At 44.6% G+C, this 27,844-nt stretch overlaps 1 protein-coding gene across 3 annotated transcripts in view; it reads left to right on the forward strand.

Annotated features, from left to right (window-relative positions):
- GSTCD (glutathione S-transferase C-terminal domain containing) overlaps positions 1-27,844 on the forward strand; it is a 197,938-nt gene that overhangs the window by 71,091 nt on the left and 99,003 nt on the right. For all 3 annotated transcript variants that reach the window (XM_069743705.1, XM_069743704.1, XM_069743706.1), the window contains exons 4-5: positions 7,045-7,296; positions 20,441-20,534. In XM_069743705.1, coding sequence (XP_069599806.1) covers positions 7,045-7,296; positions 20,441-20,534 — 346 coding nt within the window. The remainder of the gene's footprint in view (positions 1-7,044; positions 7,297-20,440; positions 20,535-27,844) is intronic.

Consider the following 27,844-nt stretch of genomic DNA (forward strand, 5'->3'; position numbering starts at 1 on the left):
CCTGTTTGATTGGGATTGCCTGTTTGTTTGGGATTGCCTGTTTGTTTGGGATTGCCTTTTTCTTTGGGATTGCTTGTTTGGGATTGCCTTTTTGTTTGGGATTGCCTGTTTGATTGGGATTGCCTGTATGTTTGGGATTGCCTGTTTGTTTGGGATTGCCTGTTTGTTTGGGACTGCCTGTTTGTTTGGGACTGTCTGTTTGTTTGGGACTGCCTGTTTGTTTGGGACTGCCTGTTTGTTTGGGACTGCCTGTTTGTTTGGGACTGCCTGTTTGTTTTGGATTGCTTGTTTGTTTGGGATTGCTTGTTTGTTTGGGATTGCTTGTTTGTTTGGGATTGCCTGTTTCATTGGGATTGCCTGTTTCATTGGGATTGCCTGCTTGATTGGGATTGCCTGTTTGTTTGGGATTGCCTGTTTGTTTGGGATAGCCTGTTTGTTGGGGATTGTCTTTTTGTTTGGGATTGCCTTTTTGTTTGGGATTGCCTTTTTTTGTATTGTCTTTTTGTTTGGGATTGTCTGTTTGGGATTGCTTGTTTGTTTGGGATTGCCTGATTGTTTGGGATTGCCTGTTTGTTAGGGCTTGCCTGTTTGTTAGGGCTTGCCTGTTTGTTAGGGCTTGCCTTTTTGTTTGGGATTGCTTTTTTGTTTGGGATTGCCTGTTTGTTTGGGATTGCCTGTTTGTTTGGGATTGCCTTTTTGTTTGGGATTGCCTGTTTGTTTGAGATTGCCTGTTTGTTTGGGATTGCCTGTTTGTTTGGGATTGCCTGTTTGTTTGGGATTGCCTGTTTGATTGGGATCAAGGCAGGCAGTCCCAAACAAAAAAGCAATCCAAAACAAAAAAGCAATCCCAATTGCCTGTTTGTTTGAGATTACCTGATTGTTTGGGTTTACCTGTTTGTTTGGGATTGCCATTTTGTTTGGGATTGCCTTTTTGTTTGGGATTGCCTGTTTGTTTGGGATTGCCTGTTTGTTTGGGATTGCCTGTTTGTTTGGGATTGCCTGTTTGTTTGGGATTGCCTGTTTGTTTGGGCTTGCCTGTTTGTTAGGGCTTGCCTGTTTGTTAAGGCTTGCCTGTTTGTTTGGGATTGCTTTTTTGTTTGGGATTGCCTGTTTGTTTGGGATTGCCTGTTTGTTTGGGATTACCTGTTTGTTTGGGATTACCTGTTTGTTAGGGCTTGCCTGTTTGTTAGGGCTTGCCTGTTTGTTAGAGCTTGCCTTTTTGTTTTGGATTGCCTGTTTGTTTGGGATTGCCTGTTTGTTTGGGATTGCCTGTTTGTTTGGGATTGCCTGTTTGTTTGGGATTGCTTGTTTGTTTGGGATAGTCTGTTTGTTAGGGCTTGCCTTGTTTGTTAGGGCTTGCCTTGTTTGTTAGGGCTTGCCTTGTTTGTTAAAGCTTGCCTAGTTTGTTAGGGCTTGCCTGTTTGTGTTTGTGTTGTGGCTGTCGAACAGCCGCAGGACATGCAGGCGCAAGGATTCGATAATGTGTCGAAGACACTCAACCTAGCATGTTCAGGTGCTAATTAACACCTCATCCGAGCACATTTGCTCAACACTAGTTACCATCTTACAGGATAACTTGCTGACCAATGTGGGTCCGACTACTAAGACCTGCACCGCTCAGCAGAACTGGGTACTTTTATCTCCATTACAAAATGAAGCCCGATCACCTCTCCATTCATTCTTTGTGGGGCAGTCCCATAGTTAGTAATTATATTAGTGGTTAATCAGGTAGAGTGCTGTGCCCGTTCTGCTATTGAGTTCTGGTCCCAACAGTCGGACCCTCAGTGATCAACCAGTTATACCATAATCTGTGAATAGAGGATAACTTGTTTTCACCGAGCAACTCTTTTTAGGTTCAGTGAGGGCTCCTGTACCCCAAACAGCCAATGTACATGTATAAAAACGGAAAAACATGGCCTGTTTCAAAGCTGGGTATGACCAAAAGGTATAATGCAGCACCATTTTCTAGGGTGAAACAGTGACTGAATGTTGCCACTCACTGTAGAGTTATCTATGGATGTCTGACATCTTCAGCATATACTTATTTCTAAAGAATATACTTCTACCTCTTTTATAGTTATTATTGCCTACACCCATTTATCCAGATCTGCCAGTAATCTCTTATATGTGGCTTCTATCCATCCCCACTGCACCATGCTTCGTAGTGGCAGAAAGGTGAATATGTTACTAATTTTCATTACCAATTTCTCTTCAATTTGCCACTGGGATATGCAGCAGCTGAAAAGTCTGGCCGGCTCATGCCCAGTTCCACCCTCATGATTTATAAAGGGAGTGTTTTATCAGAAAATAATTTATTCAGGTTTTTGTGTTAAATGTTTTTTTTTATATCAAAATCTGTATGAGATAAAATTAGCAATTTTGACACTTTGCACTGGAGTAATTATAGACTAATACTGACCTGTTCTTTATAACAGTGTTTTCAGCAGCCTCATACTCATCAGAGGCAGGATTACAATGACCGGTAACACCTCAATACACAGCTGACAACATAGGACCCACCAATCACCGTAGATGATGCACAAAAGACAAGCTGTGATCTAGTCCATTGCTGCTAATGTACATGTGGATTTCTTAAAGGGAACCTGTCACCCCCAAAATCGAAGGTGAGCTAAGCCCACCGGCATCAGGGGCTTATCTACAGCATTCTGGAATGCTGTAGATAAACCCCCGATGTATCCTGAAAGATGAGAAAAAGAGGTTAGATTATACTCACCCAGGGGCGGTCCCGCTGCGGTCCGGTCCGATGGGCGTCGCGGTCCGGGGCCTCCCATCTTCTTACGATGACGTCCTCTTCTTGTCTTCACGCTGCGACTCCTGCGCAGGTGTACTTTGTTTGACCTGTTGAGGGCAGAGCAAAGTACTGCAGTGCGCAGGTGCCGGGCCTCTCTCACCTTTCCCTGCGCACTGCAGTACTTTGCTCTGCCCTCACCAGGGCAAACAAAGTACACCTGTGCAGGAGTCGCAGCGTGAAGACAAGAAGAGGACGTCATCGTAAGAAGATGGGAGGTGCCAGACCAGACCGTGACGCCCATCGGATTGGACCGCCCCTGGGTGAGTATAATCTAACCTCTTTTTCTCATCTTTCAGGATACATTGGGGGCTTATCTACAGCATTACAGAATGCTGTAGATAAGCCCCTGATACCGGTGGGCTTAGCTCACCTTCGATTTTGGGGGTGACAGGTTCCCTTTAAAGGAACAGAAAGGAGTGTACAATAGCCGCAGTGGTCAGTGTGAAAATTGCAAGATTTCATTTTTTTTTAAATACCGATCATAATATGAAAAAAAAAATACTTTTTTAAAAATTTATATTTAACATAAAAATCATATTTAACCCCTTAGCGACCGCCGATACGCCTTTTAACGGCGGCCGCTAAGGGTACTTAAACCACAGCGCCGTTAATTAACGGCGCTGTGGAAAAAGTGAATAGCGCCCCCCAGAGTCGGATTTTCTCCGGGGTCTCGGCTGCTGGGGGTAGCCCAGACCCCAGAGAACATGATTCGGGTTTTTTTTTACCCACCACGCATTTGCGATCGCCGGTCATTAACTGTTTACCGGCGACCGCAAAAAAAAAAAAAAAAAAAGAAAAAGTGTAATTCTCTGTCCTCTGATGTGATCACACATCAGAGGACAGAGAAATAGGGGGATTCGGGGACCCTATCATACTCACCTGTGTCCCTGGATCCTCCTGCTGCTCCTCCTGGCCGCCGGCAAAAGAAAATGGCGGGCGCATGCGCAGTGCGCCCGCCATCTGTCTCCATCTGCTGGCCAGCAGGAGAACAGCAGTTGGGGCTAAAATTAGGGTTAGGGTTAGGGCTAGGGTTAGGGCTAGGGTTAGGGTTAGGGCTAGGGTTAGGGTTAGGGTTAGGGCTAGGGTTGGGGCTAAATTTAGGGTTAGGCTTCTTTCACACTTACGTCGGTACGGGGCCGTCGCAATGTGTCGGCCCGACATACCGACGCACGTTGTGAAAATTGTGCACAACGTGGGCAGCGGCTGTAGTTTTTCAACGCATCCGCTGCCCAATCTATGTCCTGGGGAGGAGGGGGCGGAGTTACGGCCACGCATGCGCGGTCAGAAATGGCGGATGCGACGTACAAAAAAACGTTTCATTGAACTTTTTTTGTGCCGACGGTCCGCCAAAACACAACTGATCCAGTGCACGACGGACGCGACGTGTGGCCATCCGTCACGATCCGTCGGCAATACAAGTCTATGGGCAAAAAACGCATCCTGCGAGCACATTTGCAGGATCCGTTTCTTGTCCAAAACGACGGATTGCAACGGAATGCCAAACGACGCAAGTGTGAAAGTAGCCTTAGGGCTAGGGTTAGGGTTGGGGCTAGAGTTAGGGCTAGGGTTGGGGCTAAAGTTAGGGTTAGAGTTGGGATTAGGGTTAGGGTTTGGATTAGGGTTGGTATTAGGGTTAGGGTTGGCATTAGGGTTACGCTTGGGATTAGGGTTAGGTTTGGGATTAGGGTTAAGGTTAGGGTTGTGATTAGGGGTGTATTGGGATTAGGGTTAGGTTTGAGGTTAGGGTTGAGATTAAGATTAGGGGTGTGTTGGATTTAGGGTTTTGATTAGGGTTATGGTTAGGGTTGACATTAGGGTTGTTTTGGGGTAAGGGTTGTGATTATGGTTAGGGTTAGTGATTAGGATTATGGATCAGGTTGGGATTAGGGTTAGGGGTGTGTTGGGGTTAGGGTTGGAGCTAGAATTGGGGGGTTTCCACTGTTTAGGTACATCAGGGGGTCTCCAAACACGACAGCCAATTTTGCGCTCAAAAAGTCAAATGGTGCTACCTCCCTTCTGAGCTCTGCCGTGCGCCCAAACAGTGGGTTACCCCCACATATGGGGCATCAGCGTACTCGGGATAAATTGGACAACAACTTCTGGGGTCCAATTTCTCTTGTTACCCTTGTGAAAATAAAAACTTGGGGGCTACAAAATCTTTTTAGTGGAAAAATATATATATTTTTTTTTTATGACTCTGCATTCTAAACTTCTGTGAAGCACTTGGGCATTCAAAGTTCTCACCACACATCTAGATAAGTTCCTTGGGGGGTCTAGTTTCCAAAATGGGGTCACTTGTGGAGGGTTTCTAGTACTGGTTAGGTACATCAGGGGCTCTGCAAACGCAACATAATGCCCGCAGACCATTCTATCAAAGTCTGCATTCCAAAACGGCGCTCCTTCCTTCCGAGCTCTGCCGTGCGCCCAAACAGTGGTTTACCCCCACATATGGGGTACCAGCATACTCAGGACAAATTGGACAACAACTTTTGGGGTCCAATTTCTCTTGTTACCCTTGTGAAAATAAAAACTTGGGGGCTAAAATATCTTTTTTGTGGAAAAAAAAATATTTTTTATTTTCACGACTCTGCATTATAAACGTCTGTGAAGCACTTGGGCATTCAAAGTTCTCACCACACATCTAGATAAGTTCCATGGGGGGTCTAGTTTCCAAAATGGTGTCACTTGTGGGGGGTTTCCACTGTTTAGGCACACCAGGGGCTCTCCAAACGCGACATGGCGTCCAATCTCAATTCCAGCCAATTCTACATTGAAAAAGTAAAACGGCACTCCTTCTCTTCCAAGCTCTGCGGTGCGCCCTAACAGTGGTTTACCCCCACATATTGGGTATCAGCGTACTCAGGAGAAATTGCACAACAACTTTTGTGGTCTAATTTCTCCTGTTACCCTTGTGAAAATAAGAATTTGTGGGCGAAAAGATCATTTTTGTGTAAACAAAAGCGATTTTTTATTTTCACGGCTCTACGTTATAAACTTCTGTGAAGCACTTGGGGGTTCAAAGTGCTCACCACACATCTAGATAAGTTCCTTAAGGGGTCTAGTTTCCAAAATGGGGTCACTTGTGGGGAGTTTCCACTGTTTAGGCACATCAGGGGCTCTCTAAACGTGACATGGCGTCCGATCTCAATTCCAGCCAATTCTGCATTGAAAAAGTCAAACGGCGCTCCTTCACTTCTAAGTTCTGCGATGCGCCCAAAAAGTGGTTTACCCCCACATATGGGGTATTGGCGTATTCAGGAGAAATTGCATAACAAAATTTATGGTTACATTTCTGTTTTTACACTTGTGAAAATAAAAAAAATGGTTCTGAATTAAGATGTTTGCAAAAAAAAGTTAAATGTTCATTTTTCCCTTCCACATTGTTTCAGTTCCTTTGAAGCACGTAAAGGGTTAATAAACTTCTTGAATGTGGTTTTGAGAACCTTGAGGGGTGTAGTTTTTAGAATGGTGTCACACTTCATTATTTTCTATCATATAGACCCCTCAAAATGACTTCAAATGTGATGTGGTCCCTAAAAAAAAATGGTGTTGTAAAAATGAGAAATTGCTGGTCAACTTTTAACCCTTATAACTCCCTAACAAAAAAAAATGTTGTTTCCAAAATTGTGCTGATGTAAAGTAGACATGTGGGAAATGTTGTTTATTAACTATTTTTCGTGACATATCTCTCTGATTTAAGGGCATAAAAATACAAAGTTTGAAAATTGCAAAATTTTAAACATTTTCGCCATATTTCCGTTTTTTTCATAAATAATCGCAAGTAATATCGAAGAAATGGTACCACTAACCTGAAGTACAATATGTCACGAATAAACAATCTCAGAATCAGCGGGATCCGTTGAAGTGTTCCAGAGTTATAACCTCATAAAGTGACAGTGGTCAGAATTGCAAAAATTGGCTCGGTCATTAAGTACCAAATTGGCTCTGTCACTAAGGGGTTAAACAGTAGGTTATCTGATAACACATTCCATTTAATGTTTGGATCGCCTTGTGATCACATCCATCCAAAGACCTTTTATGGCTTGATTTTCTAATTATTGTACTGTGTTAGAAGTCTCTCAAGGTCATTATTTGGACAGTTTATGAACCTGTAACGGTGGGCTTATAGGATGTGCATTTTTTAATGCTGTAACATATTTAGTGCTATTTGTGGGCTTCATTTTGGAGGATAAATCACACAAGAAATAAACTCTTTCAATGCTTTATTTTAGGTTGCTTTTCAGAAGATTTCTCCCGAGAAGATTTCTGAACTTCCATTACTATTAGGCTGGTATGAACGGGTTCTCCAGGTCCAAGGTGTCCAGAAGGCCGCTGCTGCATCTAATATTACATTTCTACACTTTCTTCATGTGGATTCTCAGCACCAAGAAGTGGCAGCATTATTCAAAGTAGACACCGAAGAAAAGGAAATCTCCGAAGGCCATTTTCTAGGAGGCCCCAGGCCCACCATGACCAAGCTAAAAGTAAGATCATCAGTTTGTTGGTTTATTTGTTCCTGCACTTGGAGGAAAAGGATTTTCCCAAACTGGAAAACTCCATTAGTGCATGTGCATAAAATGCTTTTAGCAGGTGGGTTCGCTTAGAATCCCTCCTGAAAAAGTACTTAAAGTATCCTAAAAACAATCAACATCTAGTTACATATCGTTAGATAGGTTGAAAAAAGACCTCGGTCCATCAAGTCTGACCTTTCTCCACAAATTATACATTTTTTGTCACTAAATTATGCATAACCCACATGTTATGTGTACTGATGAAATCGTTCAGCCTTTTTTAAAGCTGTTATAGCGTCTGCCATTGCTACCTCTTGTGGTCGGGCATTCCACAGTCTGACTGCTCTAACTGTAAAGAACACTTTCCTATTTTGTTGTCGGAATTGCCTTTCCTCCACTCAGAAGGAGTGCCCCCTGGTCCTTAGTATGGTCTTTGGAAGGAATAAAGAAAGGGTAAGACTCGGCACTCCGTTTGCAAATAACTAAAACATTTTTAATGGCATTCCAAATTATTTAGCTTTTCGGTCTCTGTTCCCAGACTTTCATCAGCTGATTGCCCACACTGTGGAGAGACAAGATTGCAAAGTGGCAATGTGGTGAGAATGTGACCTATGTCGCTGTGGTATAGCCCTCTACCAGTTTCTGATGAAATGACGGGGACTTTAGCATACTTCAGGCCCCTTGAGAAAGGAGTCCGAAACGTGCGTCGGGGCGGACGCACGTAGCCCGGTGACAGTAGCAGCGTAGACTCCATTGCTTTAAGGTAATTATACCATCCCACGTATTACAGGCCTAATGAGGTCTTGATGGGGGTTACGCAATGGAGAGAGAGTCGAATATGATTGACTAATAGTGGTGGTACAGAGGGTTAAATAATGCGTATACATTTGTAAATTCTTTTTCTACTTATTTATTGTGATGAATACCCCTCCCCACTAATACCGAATATGGGAGTAAGCTGCCTGTCATGTGGCACTGTGCGTCAACACTAGTGATGGTGGGAGATGTGTCGGTTGTTCCACTTCCCTAAAGTTGGCAGTATGATTTTTTTAAATGAATTTTGCTCTAATAAAATTATGTTTTTTATACAAGTATCATTGCCTTTTGATCATCGTTTATTTGTGGTTCTAGGTAGTAGTTGATGAAAGGCTATAGCAATCCTATCAAGAGCATGGTTACAAATAGTGAGTAATTTATATTACACCATGCTTGACTGTCATATATATTTATGGACAGTTTCTGATGAAGGTCTGGGAATAGGGACCTAAACGATAAATATTTTGGAATACCATTAAAAATATTTTTCTCCTTCGCCTCGTTGGGGGACACAGACTGCTGCCAATAGGAGGCTGACACTAAGTGATGCAAAGAAAGTTAGCTCCTCCCCAGCAGTATACACCTTCCTGCTGGCTCTCAGCTAACCAGTTCATGCTTAATGTCTTAGGAAGCACAGGTCTGGTTTCTAGACCTCCCGTTTTTTTTCTTTTCTTTTTCACCATGGAAGACGAGACAGGGGCGACGGACCCTTTTGAAGGGGTCCGATCTCCCCAAACCAACAACGGGCGAGCACGTGGAGTGTCGCCTCCACGTATCCTCTCCCGCAACGTGGAACAATATGCCGGACTCAGCCCTGACCACCCTAAGGTAACGAAACCCTAGGCTGTACAGACGCATATGGACAGTCCGTATGGCCCCCACTGCATCACCAATGCTCAGACAATGGTGATGGAAGGAAGCGGACGGTCCCTCTCTTCATCCCCTGAAGGGGAGATGGAGCTAGGGTGCCTGCACCGTCCTTTATACAGCCCTCCCTCTAACCTTAATCTCTGGAGCCATGCGAGGTGGGGGGCTGGGAGGGCTCCTTCTGCGTTTCAGTTTTCCCCTGCCGTTCAAGATGGGAAGCCTCGCTCCAGCCCTGTGCCTGTGTTCTCAGGCGGGTGCTGGGAGTTCCCTGCTGCTTGCGGCACCAAGCCACGGGCCGAGATCCCGTTCCTGCCTCCCTCTTCCGGGTCCGTCCCCTCCATAGTCGGGCAGGCCTCAGATAATTTAGTCCCCAACTTCTGGTGCGGTTAGGCTGCAGGCGGAAGTCCCGCCTCCTTTTAGCTGCGTCATCTTCTGGCGGCTCCGCCCCCTCATCCTCGGGCGGATGCCGGGGGGAAATTTAGAGCCCGGCTTCGGCCTCCAATAGGCCGCAAGTCGAATCTCCGCCATTTCCAATGGGACCGTCCAACAATTGGGCGCATTTTTTATATGGGACATCACTGATGCTTCCTCCTGTGTCGGGTTCCACAGGACAGCCGGAGACACAGGACTGGGGTAAGTGCTACTCCCCCCAGCCTGGCAGCTGCAATATATATTCCTGCAGCTTATCCAAGTTCTGATTATAACAGCAGCAGGTCCAGCATGGCTAGAAGGACCCAGTCTCACACGTTTTTATATATGCCGCATGTATGGCCTGTCGGTCCACTTTTCCGCTTGCCCAGAGTAATCGTCTGTGAGGCCTGCGGTTCCGAGCACGCTCAGGAGTCCTCCCCTGCGACTCAGCCCAGTGTGTAAGGAACAGAAAGCATGGTCTTCCCCTCCAGAATGGGCTTCATCTTTGTCGCAATCTATGGCGTCCCTAACAAAGGCAATCGAGTTCCCTTCAGACCCCATGTGGGTCCAGAGGCAGTGGTTCGCCTGTCCTGGAGAGGTCCTCTGACTCACAGGAGCCTCCGGCCTGCAGGGGCCGCTCTCTCACTAAGCAGATGCGGGGGAAACAAACCCACACCGCGTCCCCCGGTCTGTTGGGTGCATCTGCATCCCTGAGCTCCGTCTTTCGTTCACCCTCACCAGCGGAGATTAGTGAACGTGGTTCGGAGTACGATTCCTAAGGGTCCCTCAATTTAGAGGTGCCTGATTACTAGAAGTCAATAGACAGCCTCATTGAAGCCGTCAACCAAAACCTGGGGGTAGAGTACGTATCCACCTTGGCTTCCGGTCATACGGTGTCTTTTAAGCAGCCCCATAGAGTTTTTTTTTCTTGTTCTTATCCTGAGTTTGAGGATTTAGTACAGCGTCTCTGGGAGCGGCCAGATAGGCGTTCTTGGGGCAGAGGGCTCTAAATGCAGACATCCTTTCGCCTCGGAGTTCTGTAGGTAGTGGGCGGAATCCCCTTCGGTAGACCCTCCCGTATCTCGTTTGGTTTCTAAAGACGTTATTATCTATTCCTAATGGTTCTTCTATTAGGGATCCAACCGATCGACTTATGGAAGGCCTGGTGCGTTCAGTATTTGAGGCCTCAGGCTCAACCCTCTTGCCCTCTTTTGCGGCGTCTTGGCTGGCCAAGGCCATATCCTGATCAGAGTCTTGAGGAGAGCTCAACAGGATAAGGATCTGCCATCAGAGGTGACCGAGATTTCGAATCAGGTCGCCCTAGCAAGTAACTATCTGATTAATGCATTCTTGGATGAAGTCTCTTACTGCTCTGCTCTATCACAGCGGCCGATTATTCGGCGAAAAATTGGATCAGCTCATTTCTGATACCACAGGAGTAGAAAGCAATTTTCTCCCACAGCAAAGGTTTAGGCAGCATTTCGTCGCCAGTTTCAGGCACGTTTTAAGTCTTTTCGGGTGGACCACAGCGGCAAACCCCACTGGCCCAGGTTTACCTAATCAAGACAGAGATCGTCAGATCTCTTACAGAGCCAACCAATTGGGAAAAACGCGGTTACAACAGCCTAAATCAGGAGGATCTAAGTCACACAGATTTTCAGCCAAATATCTGGAGGCAGGCTCAGGTTGTCACCAATATATCCTTTTTTTCAGCCAATATGCAAACACGTGGGGTATCCCCTCCACGTATACCTCCCTATGATGTGAGATGCCATGCCTGGTCTGATTCTTAGGGGTGGCGGGTCCTTTTAAAGGGCACCGATCTCCCCACACCATCAATAGACGAGCACATGGAGTGTCTCCTCCATGTATACTCTTCTCCAGCCAGACCTAACACCGGAACCAGCCCTGACATCCCGGAGACCTGAACTCTGTGGATGTTCAATGGCAGCCCTCTTTTGGCATCCAAGCACTCCCCTCTGCATAACCACTATTTAGCAGAGGAGGCAAGAAGGTGGACGATCCCTCTCCACTTCCCTGTTAAGAGGGTGGTGGATCAAGGGGTCATCATTTCAACTCCACACTGTCAAAAGAGAGCGGAGGTTGCAAGAGACTGCTTTTTCTGAACTTCTGGATGCAGCCGGTCGTTCTGCCACTTGGCAGAATAACCGGGGAAAATCTCCTGTGGCATACCTACCAGTATTCCTGCCCGAGGGGGTATCAATTAAAATTACTACGGACTATCAGATAGCAGATCTGATTCGTTCTGTCTTACAGCCTCGGGTTTAGTGCTCTCCTTAACCACCCCTTGGGTTGCTAGAGCAATGGTCTCCTGGTCGAAGACCTTTTCTACTTTGATTCACAACAGTAACCTTTTCCCGAAGACAGTACAGCTGGTCAGTCAAATTTCTTGAGCAGGAGACTAGCTGGTTCACGCCTCTCAGATGCGGCTAGTTGCGCGGTGCTGTCAGCAGCAAATACCATTACATCCAAAAGGGCATTATAGCTCAGAGAATGGAAATGTACTCTGCGTTCAAAAACGCCTCTGACATCACTTCCGAGGATCACATGTTTCCTATAGACAACCAGCAGTTTTCCAGGACTGTCTAGATCTAAGGGATCTTGGTTCCAAAAAGAGGGACTGAAAAGTAAGACTAATCCTGGACAAGGTCCTCCTTTTTAAGGATGATCCTGGACACTTCCAGGGGGTTGGTAATTCTCCCTTGAGACAAGACCGTGGCTCTTCAACTCAGAACTCTCTTACTTGACCTCTCATTCCATTCAATTGCTGGGAGGGTCATGAGGAAAAATGGTGACAGCAATGGAAGCGGTTTTCCTTCGCTTCGCTCGTTTTTGGTAGGTCAAATAGGCTTTCAGAGGGTAGTCTCTGAGCTCCTTCCTCATCCGGGAGAGTTCCTTCCAATTCAATGATTATTAGTAACTGCCGTTGACAGCCTTCTTCTTCCGATTGTTGTTCTGGTGATCCGAACGATACGGCTAGTCCTACAGCAGGTCCTCTGCTTTCTGGTGGGTCTCCCATCTGAATTCAATCGGATAATGCCACGGCTGTTCCATACGTCAATCTTCCAACAGGTACCCACGGTCAGGCATCATGGACGAGTTGCCTCACATTCTCTGATGGGCCGAGATTTATCATTAGGTGATCTCGGCAGTACATATCCCAGGCGTAGTCCTCTGGACAGCAGACTCATTCAGCTGTCAGAGTTGCGCCTCAAGTGAGTTGGAACCTCTCTCGGAAGTCTTCTATCAGATCTGCCTTCTCTGAGGCACTCCAGATGTAGATCGGATGACGTCCAGACTGAACGCCAATGTACTCGAGTTCATAGTTCGGCCTCGAGATCCAAAAACCGTTACAGTGAATGCTCTGGTTCTTCCATGGTACCAGTTTCCGTAACCCCCCTCCGAGAGTCGTTTGGAAGCGGGAAGGGCCCCAGTAGTCTTGGGAGATCCGCACGGACCACGTTAGGTTTTTTGGTTTGCTGAGCTAGGACTTTTTCCATCTTATTCCAACGAAACTGCGAGTAGGGTCTTTCTCGCAGGGAGTTTTCACATGTGGTCCTTCCCTTTCACATACCATTACATCTTTGGGTCCTTAATGGTCCTGGGAGTCTTACAGTAGACTTTTTTTTTTATCCGGACAGACTTTACTATCATGGAAGGTCTCCTCTTTTTTTTCTCTGCTATCTCGTCATCCTGACGAGTCTTCGGAGCTAGCCGCTCTGTTCTTCAGACTTTTTTTCTTATTACCATCAAGGCAAGGTTGTCCTCAGGTCATCCCCGTCCCTTGTTAACAGTCCTAGTCCACAAAAAGGGGGATGGGTTCTCCATATTCTGGACGAAGTAAGTGCTCTGAGTAGGTATGTATCGAGCTCGGCGTCCTTCTGAAGGTTGGACACCTTATTTGGGCTTCCTGACAGTCAGAGGAATGCTTCCTGATGGTTACAGGAAGGGTTTAGCCATTTCATCTATCATGTTAGCCTGGAGGATTCGTTACACCATCCATGGAGTCCTTCTGGATTAGACATCAGCCTAACTCCACTCCACTCTGTCGATCGAGGTTTCTTAGGCTCTAGGCACCGGGTGTCAATAAAGCACGCCTCCAACTTGCGGGTTCGTCCAGTCCGCATGCAGCCATGAAGCACTATAATTCTCAGACTTCTACTGTTATGAGTCTGGGCAGGCGGACTCTGCAGGCCGCCATGGTGCTATTGTAAGTAGCAGTTACACAGGGCCTGGTCTGATGTTGTCCCACCCAGGGACTGCTTTGGGACGTCCCACGGTCTGTGTCCCCCAATGAGTCGAAGGAGAGATAGGGATTTTTGTGTACTCACCGTAAAATCCTTTTCTCCGAGCCATTCATTGGGGGACACAGCTCCCACCCTGTTATTAGCTTCTGCTTGTTTTGTAAATTGACATGCTATACTCTCATATATAATTTGACATGCTATACTCTCATATGTTGTTGTTGAGCTCCTACTGCTTTTGCACCGAACTGGTTAGCTGAGAGCCAGCAGAAAGGTGTATACTGCTGGGGAGGAGCTAACTTTTTTGTATCACTTAGTGTCAGCCTCCTATTGGCAGCAGCATACAGCCACAGTCTGTGTCCCCCAATGAATGGCTCGGAGAAAAGAATTTTACAGTGAGTACACAAAAATCCCTATTTTCCTTTCTACATTTATGGGCTGGAATCCGACTCGAGCACCACATCTTATATCCAGAATAAAATTTGGAGCCCAAAACTGGATCCCATATTCTAGATGGGGCCTCACCAGCGATTTATAAAGGGGTAATAAGATGCTGGGATCGCGGGATTTTACCCTAAATCTTGTTTGCTTTTGGCGCCGCTGCTGTACTGCAGTGTAAAAACAACTTGCTGTGCAGTAAGTTATGTAGTCTTTTTGAGGTTCTTTTAACCAACACCAAAAAGACACTGTAAGAAAAACTCAGTTTTCCTGAAGTGTCTGCCTCTTGCAAAACCCACCAGTTAAGCCTGACATTTTGTGCACATACTCTTAAGGAGCTACTATTGCCAGCAGAAAGGCTGAAACGTCGACCTGTTTATCTATACAACAGATTTGGTGCAGCGCTCGCAGCCAGTTGTAGAGCAGAAGCGATGATGCTAGTGGGGACAGGACTTTTTTTTTTTAGAATACACAAATACTGCATGAGATTTTACAAAAGCAATTTAGACAAATATATGAAATATTGATGTAAGGTATTAATATTTAAATGCACTGCTCAAAAAAATAAAGGGAACACTAAAATACCACATCCTAAATATCTCTGATATTCCAGTTGCAAATTTTTATTCATTGCATAGTGCAATGTTTTCAGAACAATAAAACATAACAATTATCAATGTAAATCAAAATGAATATCCCATGGAGGTCTGGATTTGGAATGATACTCAAAATCAAAGTGGAAAATCAAATTACAGGCTGATCCAACTTCAGTGGAAATGCCTCATGACAAGGAAAAGATGCTCAGTATTGTGTGTGGCCTCCACGTGCCTGTATGATTTCCCTACTGTACAATGCCTGGGCATGCTCCTGATGAGGCAGCGGATGGTCTCCTGAGGGATCTCTTCCCAGACCGGTACTAAAGCATCCGCCAACTCCTGGACAGTCTGTGGTGCAACGTGACGGCGGGTAGAGCGAGACATGATGTCCTAGATGTGCTCAATCGGATTCAGGTCTGGGGATTGGGCGGGCCAGTCCATAGCTTCAATGCCTTCATCTTGCAGGAACTGCTGACATACTCCAGCCACATGAGGTCTGGCATTGTCCTGCATTAGGAGGAAGCCAGGGCCAACCGCAGCAGCATATGGTCTCACAAGGGGTCTGAGGATCTCATCTCGGTACCTAATTGCAGTCAGGCTACCTATGGTGAGCACATGGAGGGCTATGCGGCCCTCCAAAGAAATGCCACCCCACACCATTACTGACAACTGCCAAACCGGTCATGCTGAAGGATGTTGCAGGCAGCAGATCGCTCTCCACAGCATCTCCAGACTCTGTCACGTCTGTCACATGTGCTGAGTGTGAACCTGCTTTCATCTGTGAAGAGCACAGGGCACCAGTGGCGAATTTGCCAGTCCTAGTGTGCTGTGGCAAATGCTAAGCGTCCAGCACGGTGTTGGGCTGTGAGCACAACTCCCATCTGTGGACATCGGGCACTCAGACCATCCTCATGGAGTCTGTTTCTAACCGTTTGTGCAGACACATGCACATTTGTGGCCTTCTGGAGGTGATATTGCAGGGCTCTGGCAGTGCTCCTCCTGTTCCTCCTTGCACAAAGGCTGAGGTAGCGGTCCTACTGTTGGGTTGTTACCCTTTTACGGCCCCCTCCACGTCTCCTGGTGTATTGGCCTGTCTTACGGTAGCGCCTCCAGCCTCTGGACACTATGCTAACAGACACAGTAAACCTTCTTGCCACAGATCGCAATGATGTGCCATCCTGGATGAGCTGCACTACCCGAGCCACTTATGTGGTAGAGTCTGTGTCATGCTACCACGAGTGTGAAAGCACAACCAACATTCAAAAGTGACCAAAACATCAGCCAGAAAGCATTGGTACTGAGATGTGGTCTGTGGTCCCCACCTGCAGAACCACTCCTTTATTGAGGGTGTCTTGATAATTGCCAATAATTTCCTTTTGTTGTCTATTCCATTTGCACAACAGCGTGTGAAATTGATTGTCAAACAGTGTTGCTTCCTAAGTGGACAGTTTGATTTCACAGAAGTTTGATTTACTTGGAGTTACATTCTGTTGTTTGTGTTCCCTTTATTTTTTTGAGCAGTGTATTTATAATCTAATTATGTGATCTAATTAAGTTTAAATACATGTGTGGTGTCAATATAATGGACTAGCACATGATTTATTATCTCCATGGACCATACAAAGAATCAGAGGACATTCATTATGTGTGGAGAAAAAGTGATTTAGATAACTAAATAGGAAAGGATTCTTTACAGTTAGAGCAACCAGACTGAGGAATGCTCTAGTAATGGAAGATACTACAACGGCAATTATAAAAAAGCTAGATGTTTTTCTCAGAATAAATGGCATTGTGGGTTATTAATAATTTAGCGAAAAATAATGTATAATTTAACACTAAAGGTTGAAATTGAAGGTCCATTTTTCAACCAATGTAAATACAGGGTGGGCCATTTATATTGATACACCTAAATAAAATGGGAATGGTTGGTGATATCAACTTCCTGTTTGTGGCACATTAGTATATGGGAGGGGGAAAACTTTTCAAGATGGGTGGTTACCATGTCGGCCATTTTGGGTCCAACTTTATTTTTTTCAATGGGAAGAGGGTCATGTGATACATCAAACTTATTTAGTGCTTGTTTTTAACATAACTTTATTCTTTCTGGAGTGATTTACAAGTTTATGACCACTTATAAAATGTGTTCAAAGTGTTGCCCAATGTGTTGGATTGTCAAGGCAACCCTCTTCTCCCACTCTTGACACACTGATAGCAACACCTCAGAAGAAATGCATGCACAGGCTTCCAGTATCTGTTGTTTCAGATGCTGCACATCTCGTATCTTCACAGCATAGACAATTGCCTTCAGATGACCACAAAAATAAAAGTCTAAGGGGGTCAGACCTGGAGACCTTGGTGGCCATTCAGCTGGCCCACTACGACCAGTCCACTTTCCAGGAAACTGTTCATGTAGGAATGCTTGGACCTGACACCCATAATGTGGTGGTGCACCATCTTGCTGGAAAAACCCAGGGAACATGCCACCTTCAGTGCATAAAGAGGGCAACACATCATCATGTAGCAATTTTAGATATCTAGTGGCATTGAGGTTTCCATTGATAAATAATGGCCCCATTATCTTTGCATCCCATATACCACACCATGTGAAGATACAAGATGTGCAGCATCTGAAACAACGGATACTGGAAGCCTGTGCTAGCATTTCTTCTGCGCTGTTGATATCAATGTGTCAAGAGTGGGAGAAGAGTGTTGCATTGACAATCCAACACAATGGGGAGCACTTTGTAAATAACTCATGAACGAATAAAGTTACGTTAAAACCAAGCACACCATTGTTTTACTTGTGAAATTCTCAATAAGTTTGATGTGTCACATGACCCTATTCCCATTGAAAAAAAAAAAGTTGGATCCAAAATGGCCAACTTCAAAATTGCCGCCATGGTCACCACCCATCTTGAAAAGTTTTCCCCCTCCCATATACTAATGTGCCACAAACAGGAAGTTGATATCACCAACCATTCCCATCTAGGTGTATCCATATAAATGGCCCACCCTGTATATTGCACTGCGCTAGGGTTTTCTGTCCGAACACACCAAATTCAGGACACCTGTGTTAAATAGGTAAAGTTCTGGTTCCGTGGAAAGATAAAATATGTAAAGACAACCAACTATGGGAAAAAAAAAGGGACACTGACCGCACCACCACATCAGCATCATTCTGTTTTTCCTTGGTACCAGAACTGCACCCATTTGGCTCAGATATTTTTCAGTTAGCAGGAGATAACAAAAAGCCTACCACATATTTGCTCTCAGTTTCTTGTCTGAGATCACAGGTATAGATGAGTTTATATTGTGTTCACTGGCTATGGGGCTGTTGGGCAGCCATTGTTGCTTTGGTGTTTTGTGGAATGGTGGGGCCAGAGCTTGTCTCTTTCCCCTGCAGGTGCTTGGTTGTACAGGCGATGGCCTTAATAGAGTAGGGACCCACTGCAGAAGATCACCGTGACGTGGCAGTGGGCATACACTTTGATGAATCACATTTTTGTAAATTTTGCTTAGCCGCAGTAGACCACTGCATAATATTTGGATGTGTGGTCCACTCTTTTTTTTTTTTCTGTAGGTGTGTTGTATTTACTTATTGGACAATGGGGCCCTTGTGGTTCCATCATGCTTTCCATCAATTTGATGGGAAAAATTGTGTTCCATCCAATTTGGGAGGCGGACCGTAGTAAAATGTAGAATGTATGCCAGCTTGAGATTTCACTTAGTCCAGAAAGCATTTTACTTTGGCTCTCATCACAAGCTTTCAGATTAGATAAAAAGTCATTAAACTATTGATCCCTCTAAAATGGAAGGACACAGATCTGCCAGTGTTAACTCCATGCTGAGGCCAAGTCCACCAGTTATTGCCAAAGACTCCCCAGGGGCTTCCGAATGCAAATTTCTTCTCCCCAACTGAGAAAGTTGTTCTGCACATGCTCAGTTGGGGAGAAGGAGCGCATAGGCCAGACTGCAGATGTAATTACTGTCAGTTGTGTTTCAGTGGTGGGGTTTCCCTTTAAACAGGTTTTTGGACTCCTCTGTGTTTTCCGGGAACATTCAGAAGTTGTACTTGGTTGTTTTGTTAGATAACAGATCCTAAGCAACTGCTAATGAAAGCAATGTGCTGCCGGCATTCCACGCTCGGCACTCGTGTACTTTTTGGCTGAAACTTGAAAGACCGTAAAATAAATATTATAGCAGAAAAGGTAAATGTTAATATTACGTAAATGTGTCTGTATTGATGTGATCTGGTGATATAGTGGTCGGTGGGACTGCCGTAACCTGGGGGGAGGATCGGAAAATGCTCACTCTTACTGACGTTACACTGTGAGGACTGCATTTGCCCAACATTACAGACTGTTTCTTTATACCCAGTTCAGAAAACCCTGCTTCCCTTCATTCACATAAAATGATCCCCTCCCCTGGAACTTAGTAATGATTTTCTGTGCAGTGCGCTCCATATAGTAGCGGCTGCCGGCAGCCAGGGTGGTATCATTTACCTCCATGACTGTGTAGTGTAAGAATTAAAGTTCGGGACATCCGACCCTTCTGACGATTTGGCATGCAATCCATCAGTGGTTTTTGTGCCTATTAAAAAAATTACTCTTGAAATGTCCTGATTCATCAAAGTGTAAAGCACTTTGAAAAGTCGCAAAAAAACACATGGTTCCACAAAAATGGTGCGACTTTTGACTTTATCATACAAGTTTGAGGCACCACACAGATGAGTGGAGGTGGCGCTATATGGGGCTTGGCTAAGCTCCTCAAATTCAGCAAAAGTGCCGGCGTTTCTTACATTGGAAGCGTTACTCCTGTCCCTGACTGGAGTAGCATTCCGTGCTGGGCGCACATGGGTTCACGTCACTGAGAAGATGTGCCAAATTCATTAACTGGTATGGGCTTCTTAATTCGGTGCATCATACTCCAAAATGCCCCTTCATTAAAACTGGCATGTATAGCGCAACTCTGAATAAATCGGGCCCTATATTTTAAGTTTTGTACAGTCATGACCTTAACCCTTGACCTCATAACCCAACACAAGTGTTCAGTCACATGGCTGCAATTTGCAGTGAAGTGCCAAAAAGAATCTTATCCACTTCTTTAAGTGTTCTATTAAGCAGATGACCTCGCCATCATGTGACCACGACTCTGCAAAGCACATACTTGTGGTCACCACCCACTGGCACAGGAATTGAAGGGAAATCATGACATTGTGCACATTGCACACTGTCACAATTCAATAATCTTCAATCACATGAAGTGATTCAGAAGTTTGTCTACTAAAGTCCAAAAAACCTCTTTATGTTTATTGTAAAATTCATGCAGAATTTCTGATTCCACTGAATTGTTGCATTATCTATTCTTCAGTTCATAGTGACTTTAAAGGGAATCTGTCTGCAGGTATTTTTTTTCTATTAAAACACAGATATCAGTGATGTGTTCTGTTGTTTACTTACAGTGAAGGTTTTCTCACCTAGTGATTATCATTGCCCGAACTACAGCAGTGCATGCTTGCTAGTCTGACTCCGCCCCCTCCTATGATTAGCAGCTCACTGTTTATAGACATTGTACGCACAGAGCCTGGGGTGGGCAGGGTTAGATTTCTCAGCTCTGTTGCATTACTACATCTAAGAACTCTGTTTTCTGTCCCCATTATCGTGGATTTCTAGGGATTGAAGCACGTAAACTTGTCTTTTACCTTAATTTGTATTCATTGTTCAGGAACACGGCATTGAGGCGGTCTTTTCTTCTCATCCCTGCCCATCCCAAATTATTGACTGGGGAAGTCTTCCTGCAGCAGTAAGCCCAGCAGAAGGTAAGTGTGAATAATCCTCTCTAAACTGAATATATTGGAACTTGGATTAATAATATGTCAATCAACTGAACATGAAATTCATTGTTCTCGCCCTCCCTTGTTTAGAATATGAGAATCGGTTAGAGGAAAGGACCATGGTGCAGCATTGTAGGACTGGGTTGGTAAGGGCCCACCAATAACATGGACTCTGGGGGACCACTGTTTAGCTAAATGCAGATAGTACATTGCCCTCTTTCACAGATTTACCTGTGTTTCTATATAATAATAAGCTACGTAGTTTGTTGAATGAATGATGAGATGCTGTTTTGTCTGTACATCGTGAAGCAAATATATTGAGGGAACTACTGCTCATGTTGGGAGGGTAAGTGGCTGAATCTTACACGAGGGCCCACCGGGGGATTTTCCTTTTCTCCTGTGGGCCAGTCCAAGTCTGTGGTGCAGGCTGCTTTCCATCTCTACCACATTGTCGGTATAGTCACACCAAGAAAAGACATACCAGGGAAATTTCGCTAACTTCTTGGTGACGGCGGATGTGTGTACGAGATACATCAATTGGACTCGGGAGCTGATAAAGTGCAAGTGTCGTTCAGAGATAGCTCCAAATGCAACAATTTAACCGCTTAGATGCCGCAGTCAGCAGCGACCACATTATTTAAGTGGTTTGAAGACGGCATACTGATGGTGTTGCTATAGCAGTAGCCTACTAAAGACCCTCTTGTCTACTGTGGTAGTAGCACTGCAAACCCCATGGCATCATAGAAGAGTGGTAACAATAATAATAATTTTATTTATATAGCGCCAACAAATTCCTGAGAAGTTTACAATTAAGCGGGGACATGTACGTTCAACAGAGAAATCACAAAGTAACACATAGCTGAACAGTTACAGGAGGAGTGCGAGTCCTGCTGGAAAGCTTACGATCTATAAGAAAATGGGGGGGGGTACAGTTGGTAAAAAATGTTTGTCATGTATGCTCCAACCATCCTTATCATGAATAGGGCATCTCAAATTAACCTGCATCAACCGGCCATCAGCCAGAATCTAAGTACAGTTACCAAGTGCTATTGGATGCATGGAGAAAATGGAAACAGATGAATAGGAGGGAGGAGATTCTGAGGCCAAATTCAAAAGAGGGAACAGAAAAGAGTTAGATTAGTGAAGTGAGGTGATAGGCCTGTTCAAAGAGATGCATTTTAAAGCACAATTAAAAATGTGGGGGCTTGGTATTAGTCAAATCGTCTGAGGTAGTGCATTCCAGAAAACTGGCGCAGCATGAGAAAAGTCTTGAAGATGGAGGTGGGAGTTTTCAATTATGAAGGATGTTAGTCTTAGCCTTGCAGCGCTGGAGTCCTGGGTTCTAATCCCACCTTCGACACCATCTGCAAAAAGATTGTATGTTCTCCCCGTGTTTGCGTGGGTTTCCTCCGGGCACTCCAGTTTCCTCCCACATTCCAAAGACATACTGATAGGGAATTTAGATTGTGAGCCCCATCGGGGACAGTGATGATAATGTGTGCAAAACTGTAAAGCGCTGTGGAATATGTTAGCACTATATAAAAAATAAAGATTATTATTAGATCAGTTCCAGAACAGAGAGCACGGATAGGGTGATAGACAGACATGAGGGAGCTGATATAGGGCAGTGCAGAACTGTGAAGAGCTTTGTTGATGAGAGATCAGTTTATATTGTATCCTGTAGCGAATGCGCAACCACTATAATGGCTGGCATAGCGTGGAAGCATTGGTGTAACAGCTGGACAGTAATAAGACCCTTGCTGCCGTATTCATGACAGATTTGAGACCAGAAAGCTTAGATAGAGAGAGACCGATCAGTAGAGCGTTGTAGTAGTCCGACAAGAAAGAATAAGAGCATTTTTGCAGTAAAATGAGAGTACACTACAATATAGTTTTTCAGTGTATTTTACAAGCGATTAAGCTCTTGCAGGTTCCAAGACCCCTAGTGGGAAAATAACAGCAAGTAAAGTTAGAAATTCAAAAAATAAAATATCTTATTATTTACAGTGGGGCAAAAAAGTATTTAGTCAGTCAGCAATAGTGCAAATTCCACCACTTAAAAAGATGAGAGGCGTCTGTAATTTACATCATAGGTAGACCTCAACTTTGGGAGACAAACTGAGAAAAAAAATCCAGAAAATCACATTGTCTGTTTTTTTATCATTTTTTTTGCATATTATGGTGGAAAATAAGTATTTGGTCAGAAACAAACAATCAAGATTTCTGGCTCTCACAGACCTGTAACTTCTTCTTTAAGAGTCTCCTCTTTCCTCCACTCATTACCTGTAGTAATGGCACCTGTTTAAACTTGTTATCAGTATAAAAAGACACCTGTGCACACCCTCAAACAGTCTGACTCCAAACTCCACTATGGTGAAGACCAAAGAGCTGTCAAAGGACACCAGAAACAAAATTGTAGCCCTGCACCAGGCTGGGAAGACTGAATCTGCAATAGCCAACCAGCTTGGAGTGAAGAAATCAACAGTGGGAGCAATAATTAGAAAATGGAAGACATACAAGACCACTGATAATCTCCCTCGATCTGGGGCTCCACGCAAAATCCCACCCAGTGGGGTCAGAATGATCACAAGAACGGTGAGCAAAAATCCCAGAACCACGCGGGGGGACCTAGTGAATGAACTGCAGAGAGCTGGGACCAATGTAACAAGGCCTACCATAAGTAACACACTACGCCACCATGGACTCAGATCCTGCAGTGCCAGACATGTCCCACTGCTTAAGCCAGTACATGTCCCGGCCCGTCTGAAGTTTGCTAGAGAGCATTTGGATGATCCAGAGGAGTTTTGGGAGAATGTGCTATGGTCTGATGAAACCAAACTGGAACTGTTTGGTAGAAACACAACTTGTCGTGTTTGGAGGAAAAAGAATACTGAGTTGCATCCATCAAACACCATACCTACTGTAAAGCATGGTGGTGGAAACATCATGCTTTGGGGCTGTTTCTCTGCAAAGGGGCCAGGACGACTGATCCGGGTACATGAAAGAATGAATGGGGCCATGTATCGTGAGATTTTGAGTGCAAACCTCCTTCCATCAGCAAGGGCATTGAAGATGAAACGTGGCTGGGTCTTTCAACATGACAATGATCCAAAGCACACCGCCAGGGCAACGAAGGAGTGGCTTCGTAAGAAGCATTTCAAGGTCCTGGAGTGGCCTAGCCAGTCTCCAGATCTCAACCCTATAGAAAACCTTTGGAGGGAGTTGAAAGTCCGTGTTGCCAAGCGAAAAGCCAAAAACATCACTGCTCTAGAGGAGATCTGCATGGAGGAATGGGCCAACATACCAACAACAGTGTGTGGCAACCTTGTGAAGACTTACAGAAAACGTTTGACCTCTGTCATTGCCAACAAAGGATATATTACAAAGTATTGAGATGAAATTTTGTTTCTGACCAAATACTTATTTTCCACCATAATATGCAAATAAAATGTTAAAAAAAAAAACAATGTGATTTTCTGGATTTTTTTTTCTCAGTTTGTCTCCCATAGTTGAGGTCTACCTATGATGTAAATTACAGACGCCTCTCATCTTTTTAAGTGGTGGAACTTGCACTATTGCTGACTGACTAAATACTTTTTTGCCCCACTGTATCTCATATGATGTCATGCCTTGGGATTCGAAAATTTTTCTTTCGTGATTCTTTTTGGTTCTGTTGTGGTAAATGTATGTGTTTTTTGACAGAAGCTGTAGCAAAGGTGGTCCTTTGACATTTCAGTCACTTTAACTTCATTTTGTATTGCATAGCACTTTGCTAGCACCTATTAGTGACTTTTCAAGTATTTATTCAGTCCCCCTTTAGTAAAATCACAAAACACTTTTGGTTTGGTCTGCAGGCGCAATTTTCCTTTACAATTTACTGTGCCCTTCCCTGATTATTTGGAGGTTTTCTTTCCATCTTTTCCCTGTCTTTTTAAACTTCACGTTTTAACATTTTGGGTATTTAATAAAGAATATTTTAATTCACCTCCCTCTTCTTCCAGTCACTTTGTACTGCCAAGGCTGATTATGTGTTTATCAATAATTGAAGTGCAATTAGCCTATCTGAAATAGGATTTCGGTTTAATATACTGTATATTATAGTATAAAGCATCAGTTGTATTAGTGCAAATGTCTCCATTATTTTTACTGTTTACAGAGAAAATTTCTCAGTTTAACAGTGTACTTAGTTAAAAATTGAAAGTGAACCATCTAATAGTTAAAGGAGTTGTCCATTACCTTTAACCCCCGTTAAAGTAAAAATATCTATACTCTCCTCCGGTGCTGGTGCCATTCTAGCGGTGTCGGCACGCATGTTTCAGGGGCTACCGTGAGCTGGTTATAACATTATTACCCTGCTCCCAATCAAGGCTGGCATCACTTTCTCCTGATTTAGGCGTATAAGTAATCAACGGGAAATTGGAGCTGGGCATGGCCTCTCACCTCCTCTTGATTACTTATACATCCGAAGGCGGGAACAGTGACGCCAGCACTGATTGAGCACAGGGATCACGTGACATAAAAAGTCACGCGAGTTCAGACATCTCTGGAATGCCGCCAGCATCGGAGGTGAGCATTGGTGATTTTATTTTAACGGGAATTGAGAAAAGGTTCTCCTAATGGTGAACAACCCCTTTAATTGGAATTTAGCATACCAGTCAATGCATGGACAAAATATACTATGTACTGTATGGTATCCCAATATTCTTTTAAAGGCAAACTTTTGCCAACTCTTGGAATCGCTGTCTTCTTCTTTTTTGCCGGCTGCAAGTTCAATTCCAATATAAATAAATCTAACTGGTTAGGAAAATTAATTTTCAGATACTTTATTGAGACCTCTAATATTACAAAGAACACCTCTGTGTCTGGAGGGTCCATCTTGTCTGTATATTACATAGACAGCCCACCAAATTCAATAGATGCCATGTAATACCTCATTTCTCCTGAGGTGGCAATGCAGGGATATTAAATACCAGTCACGTAGTATATTGCCCAGCCACGTAGTATATTGCCCAGCCACGTAGTATATTGCACAGCCACATAGTATACAGCAGTGTTCCCCAACTCCAGTCCTCAAGGCCCACCAACAGATCATGTTTTCAGGTTTTCCTTTGTTTTGCACAGGTAATGCAATTATCACCTGGGCAATACTAAGGAAATCCTGAAAACATGACCTGTTGGTGGGCCTTGAGGACTGGAGTTGGGGACCCCTGGTATACAGCACAGAGCCACATAGTATACAGCACAGAGCCACATAGTATATTGCCCAGTCACATAGTATATTGCACAGCCACGTAATATACAGCACAGAGCCACGTAGTATATTGCCCAGCCACGTAGTATATTGCACAGCGACGTAGTGTATTGCACAGCAACGTAGTATATTGCCCATTCATGTAGTATATTGCCCAGCCACGTAGTATATTGCCCAGCCACGTAGTATATTGCCCACCCACGTAGTATATTGCCCAGCCACGTAGTATATTGCCCAGTCACGTAGTATATTGCACGGCCACGTAATATACAGCACAGAGCCACATAGTATATTGCCCAGCCACGTAGTATATTGCCCAGCCACGTAGTATATTGCCCAGCCACGTAGTATATTGCCCAGCCACGTAGTATATTGCCCAGTCACGTAGTATATTGCCCAGCCACGTAGTATATTGCCCAGCCACGTAGTATATTGCCCAGCCACGTAGTATATTGCCCAGCCACGTAGTATATTGCACAGCCACTTAGTATACAGCACAGAGCCACGTAGTATATTGCCCAGCCACGTAGTATATTGCCCAGCCACGTAGTATATTGCACAGCCACGTAGTATATTGCACAGCCACGTAGTATACAGCACAGAGCCACGTAGTATATTGCCCAGCCACGTAGTATATTGCCCAGCCACATAGTATATTGCCCAGCCACGTAGTATATTGCCCAGCCACGTAGTATATTGCCCAGTCACGTAGTATATTGTCCAGCCACGTAGTATATTGCCCAGCTACGTAGTATATTGCCCAGCCACGTAGTATATTGCCCAGTCACGTAGTAGTATATTGCCCAGCCACGTAGTATATTGCCCAGCCACGTAGTATATTGCCCAGCCACGTAGTATATTGCCCAGTCACGTCGTATATTGCACAGCCACATAGTATACAGCACAGAGCCACGTAGTATATTGCCCAGTCACGTAGTATATTGCCCAGTCACGTAGTATATTGCCCAGTCACGTAGTATATTGCCCAGTCACGTAGTATATTGCCCAGCCACGTAGTATATTGCCCAGCCACGTACTATATTGCCCAGTCACGTAGTATATTGCCCAGCCACGTAGTATATTACACTGCCACATAGTATACAGCACAGAGCCACGTAGTATATTGCACAGCCATGTAATATACAGCACAGAGCCACGTAGTATATTGCCAGGCCACGTAGTGTATTGCACAGCGACATAGTGTATTGCACAGCGACGTAGTATATTGCCCAGTCACATAGTATATTGCCCAGCCAGGTAGTATATTGCCCAGTCATGTATGTAACAGGTTAAAAAATAAAAAAGAAACATACTCACCATCCGAAGAGCCCGTTGTAGTTCCGACGCTTGTGTCCGGTCCCAGGATTGGTATGAGCGCAGGACCTTCCATGACGTCGCGGTCACATGACCGTGATGTCACGGTCACATGACCGTGACGTCATGGAAGGTCCTTCTCCCATAGCATCTTTGGAAGCGGAACCTGCCGCTTGCAGTGCCAAGGAGAGGACGCGACGGCGGAAGTTGAGAATAAGGTTTTTTTTTTATTATTATTATTATTATTATTTTTAACATTAGATCGTTTTACTATTGATGCTGCATATGCAGCATCAATAGTAAAAAGTTGGGGACACACAGGGTTAATAGCTGCAGTAACGGAGTGCGTTACCCGTGGCATAACGCAGTCCATTACCGCCGGCATTAACCCTGTGTGAGCGGTGACCGGAGGGGAGTATGCGGGCGACAGGCACTGACTGCGGGGAGTAAGGAGCGGCCATTTTCTTTCGGACTGTGCCCGTCGCTGATTGGTCGCGGCAGCCATGACAGGCAGCTGCCGAGACCAATCCGCGAATGAATAACCGTGACAGACAGAAGGACAGACAGACAGACAGAAGTGACCTTTAGACAATTATATAGTAGACTTGCTGTTCCAATCAAGAAGATGCCTTATTGTCAGGGAGTCCTTGTAACAGAAAAAAAGATTGGCCAAAGTAGACAGTCCCTTTAAGACATAAAAAAAAAAAGGTAAGTGCCAAGCGGATATTCT

This window comes from Ranitomeya imitator, chromosome 1, assembly GCF_032444005.1.
Source record: "Ranitomeya imitator isolate aRanImi1 chromosome 1, aRanImi1.pri, whole genome shotgun sequence".
Taxonomy (NCBI): Eukaryota; Metazoa; Chordata; class Amphibia; order Anura; family Dendrobatidae; genus Ranitomeya; species Ranitomeya imitator.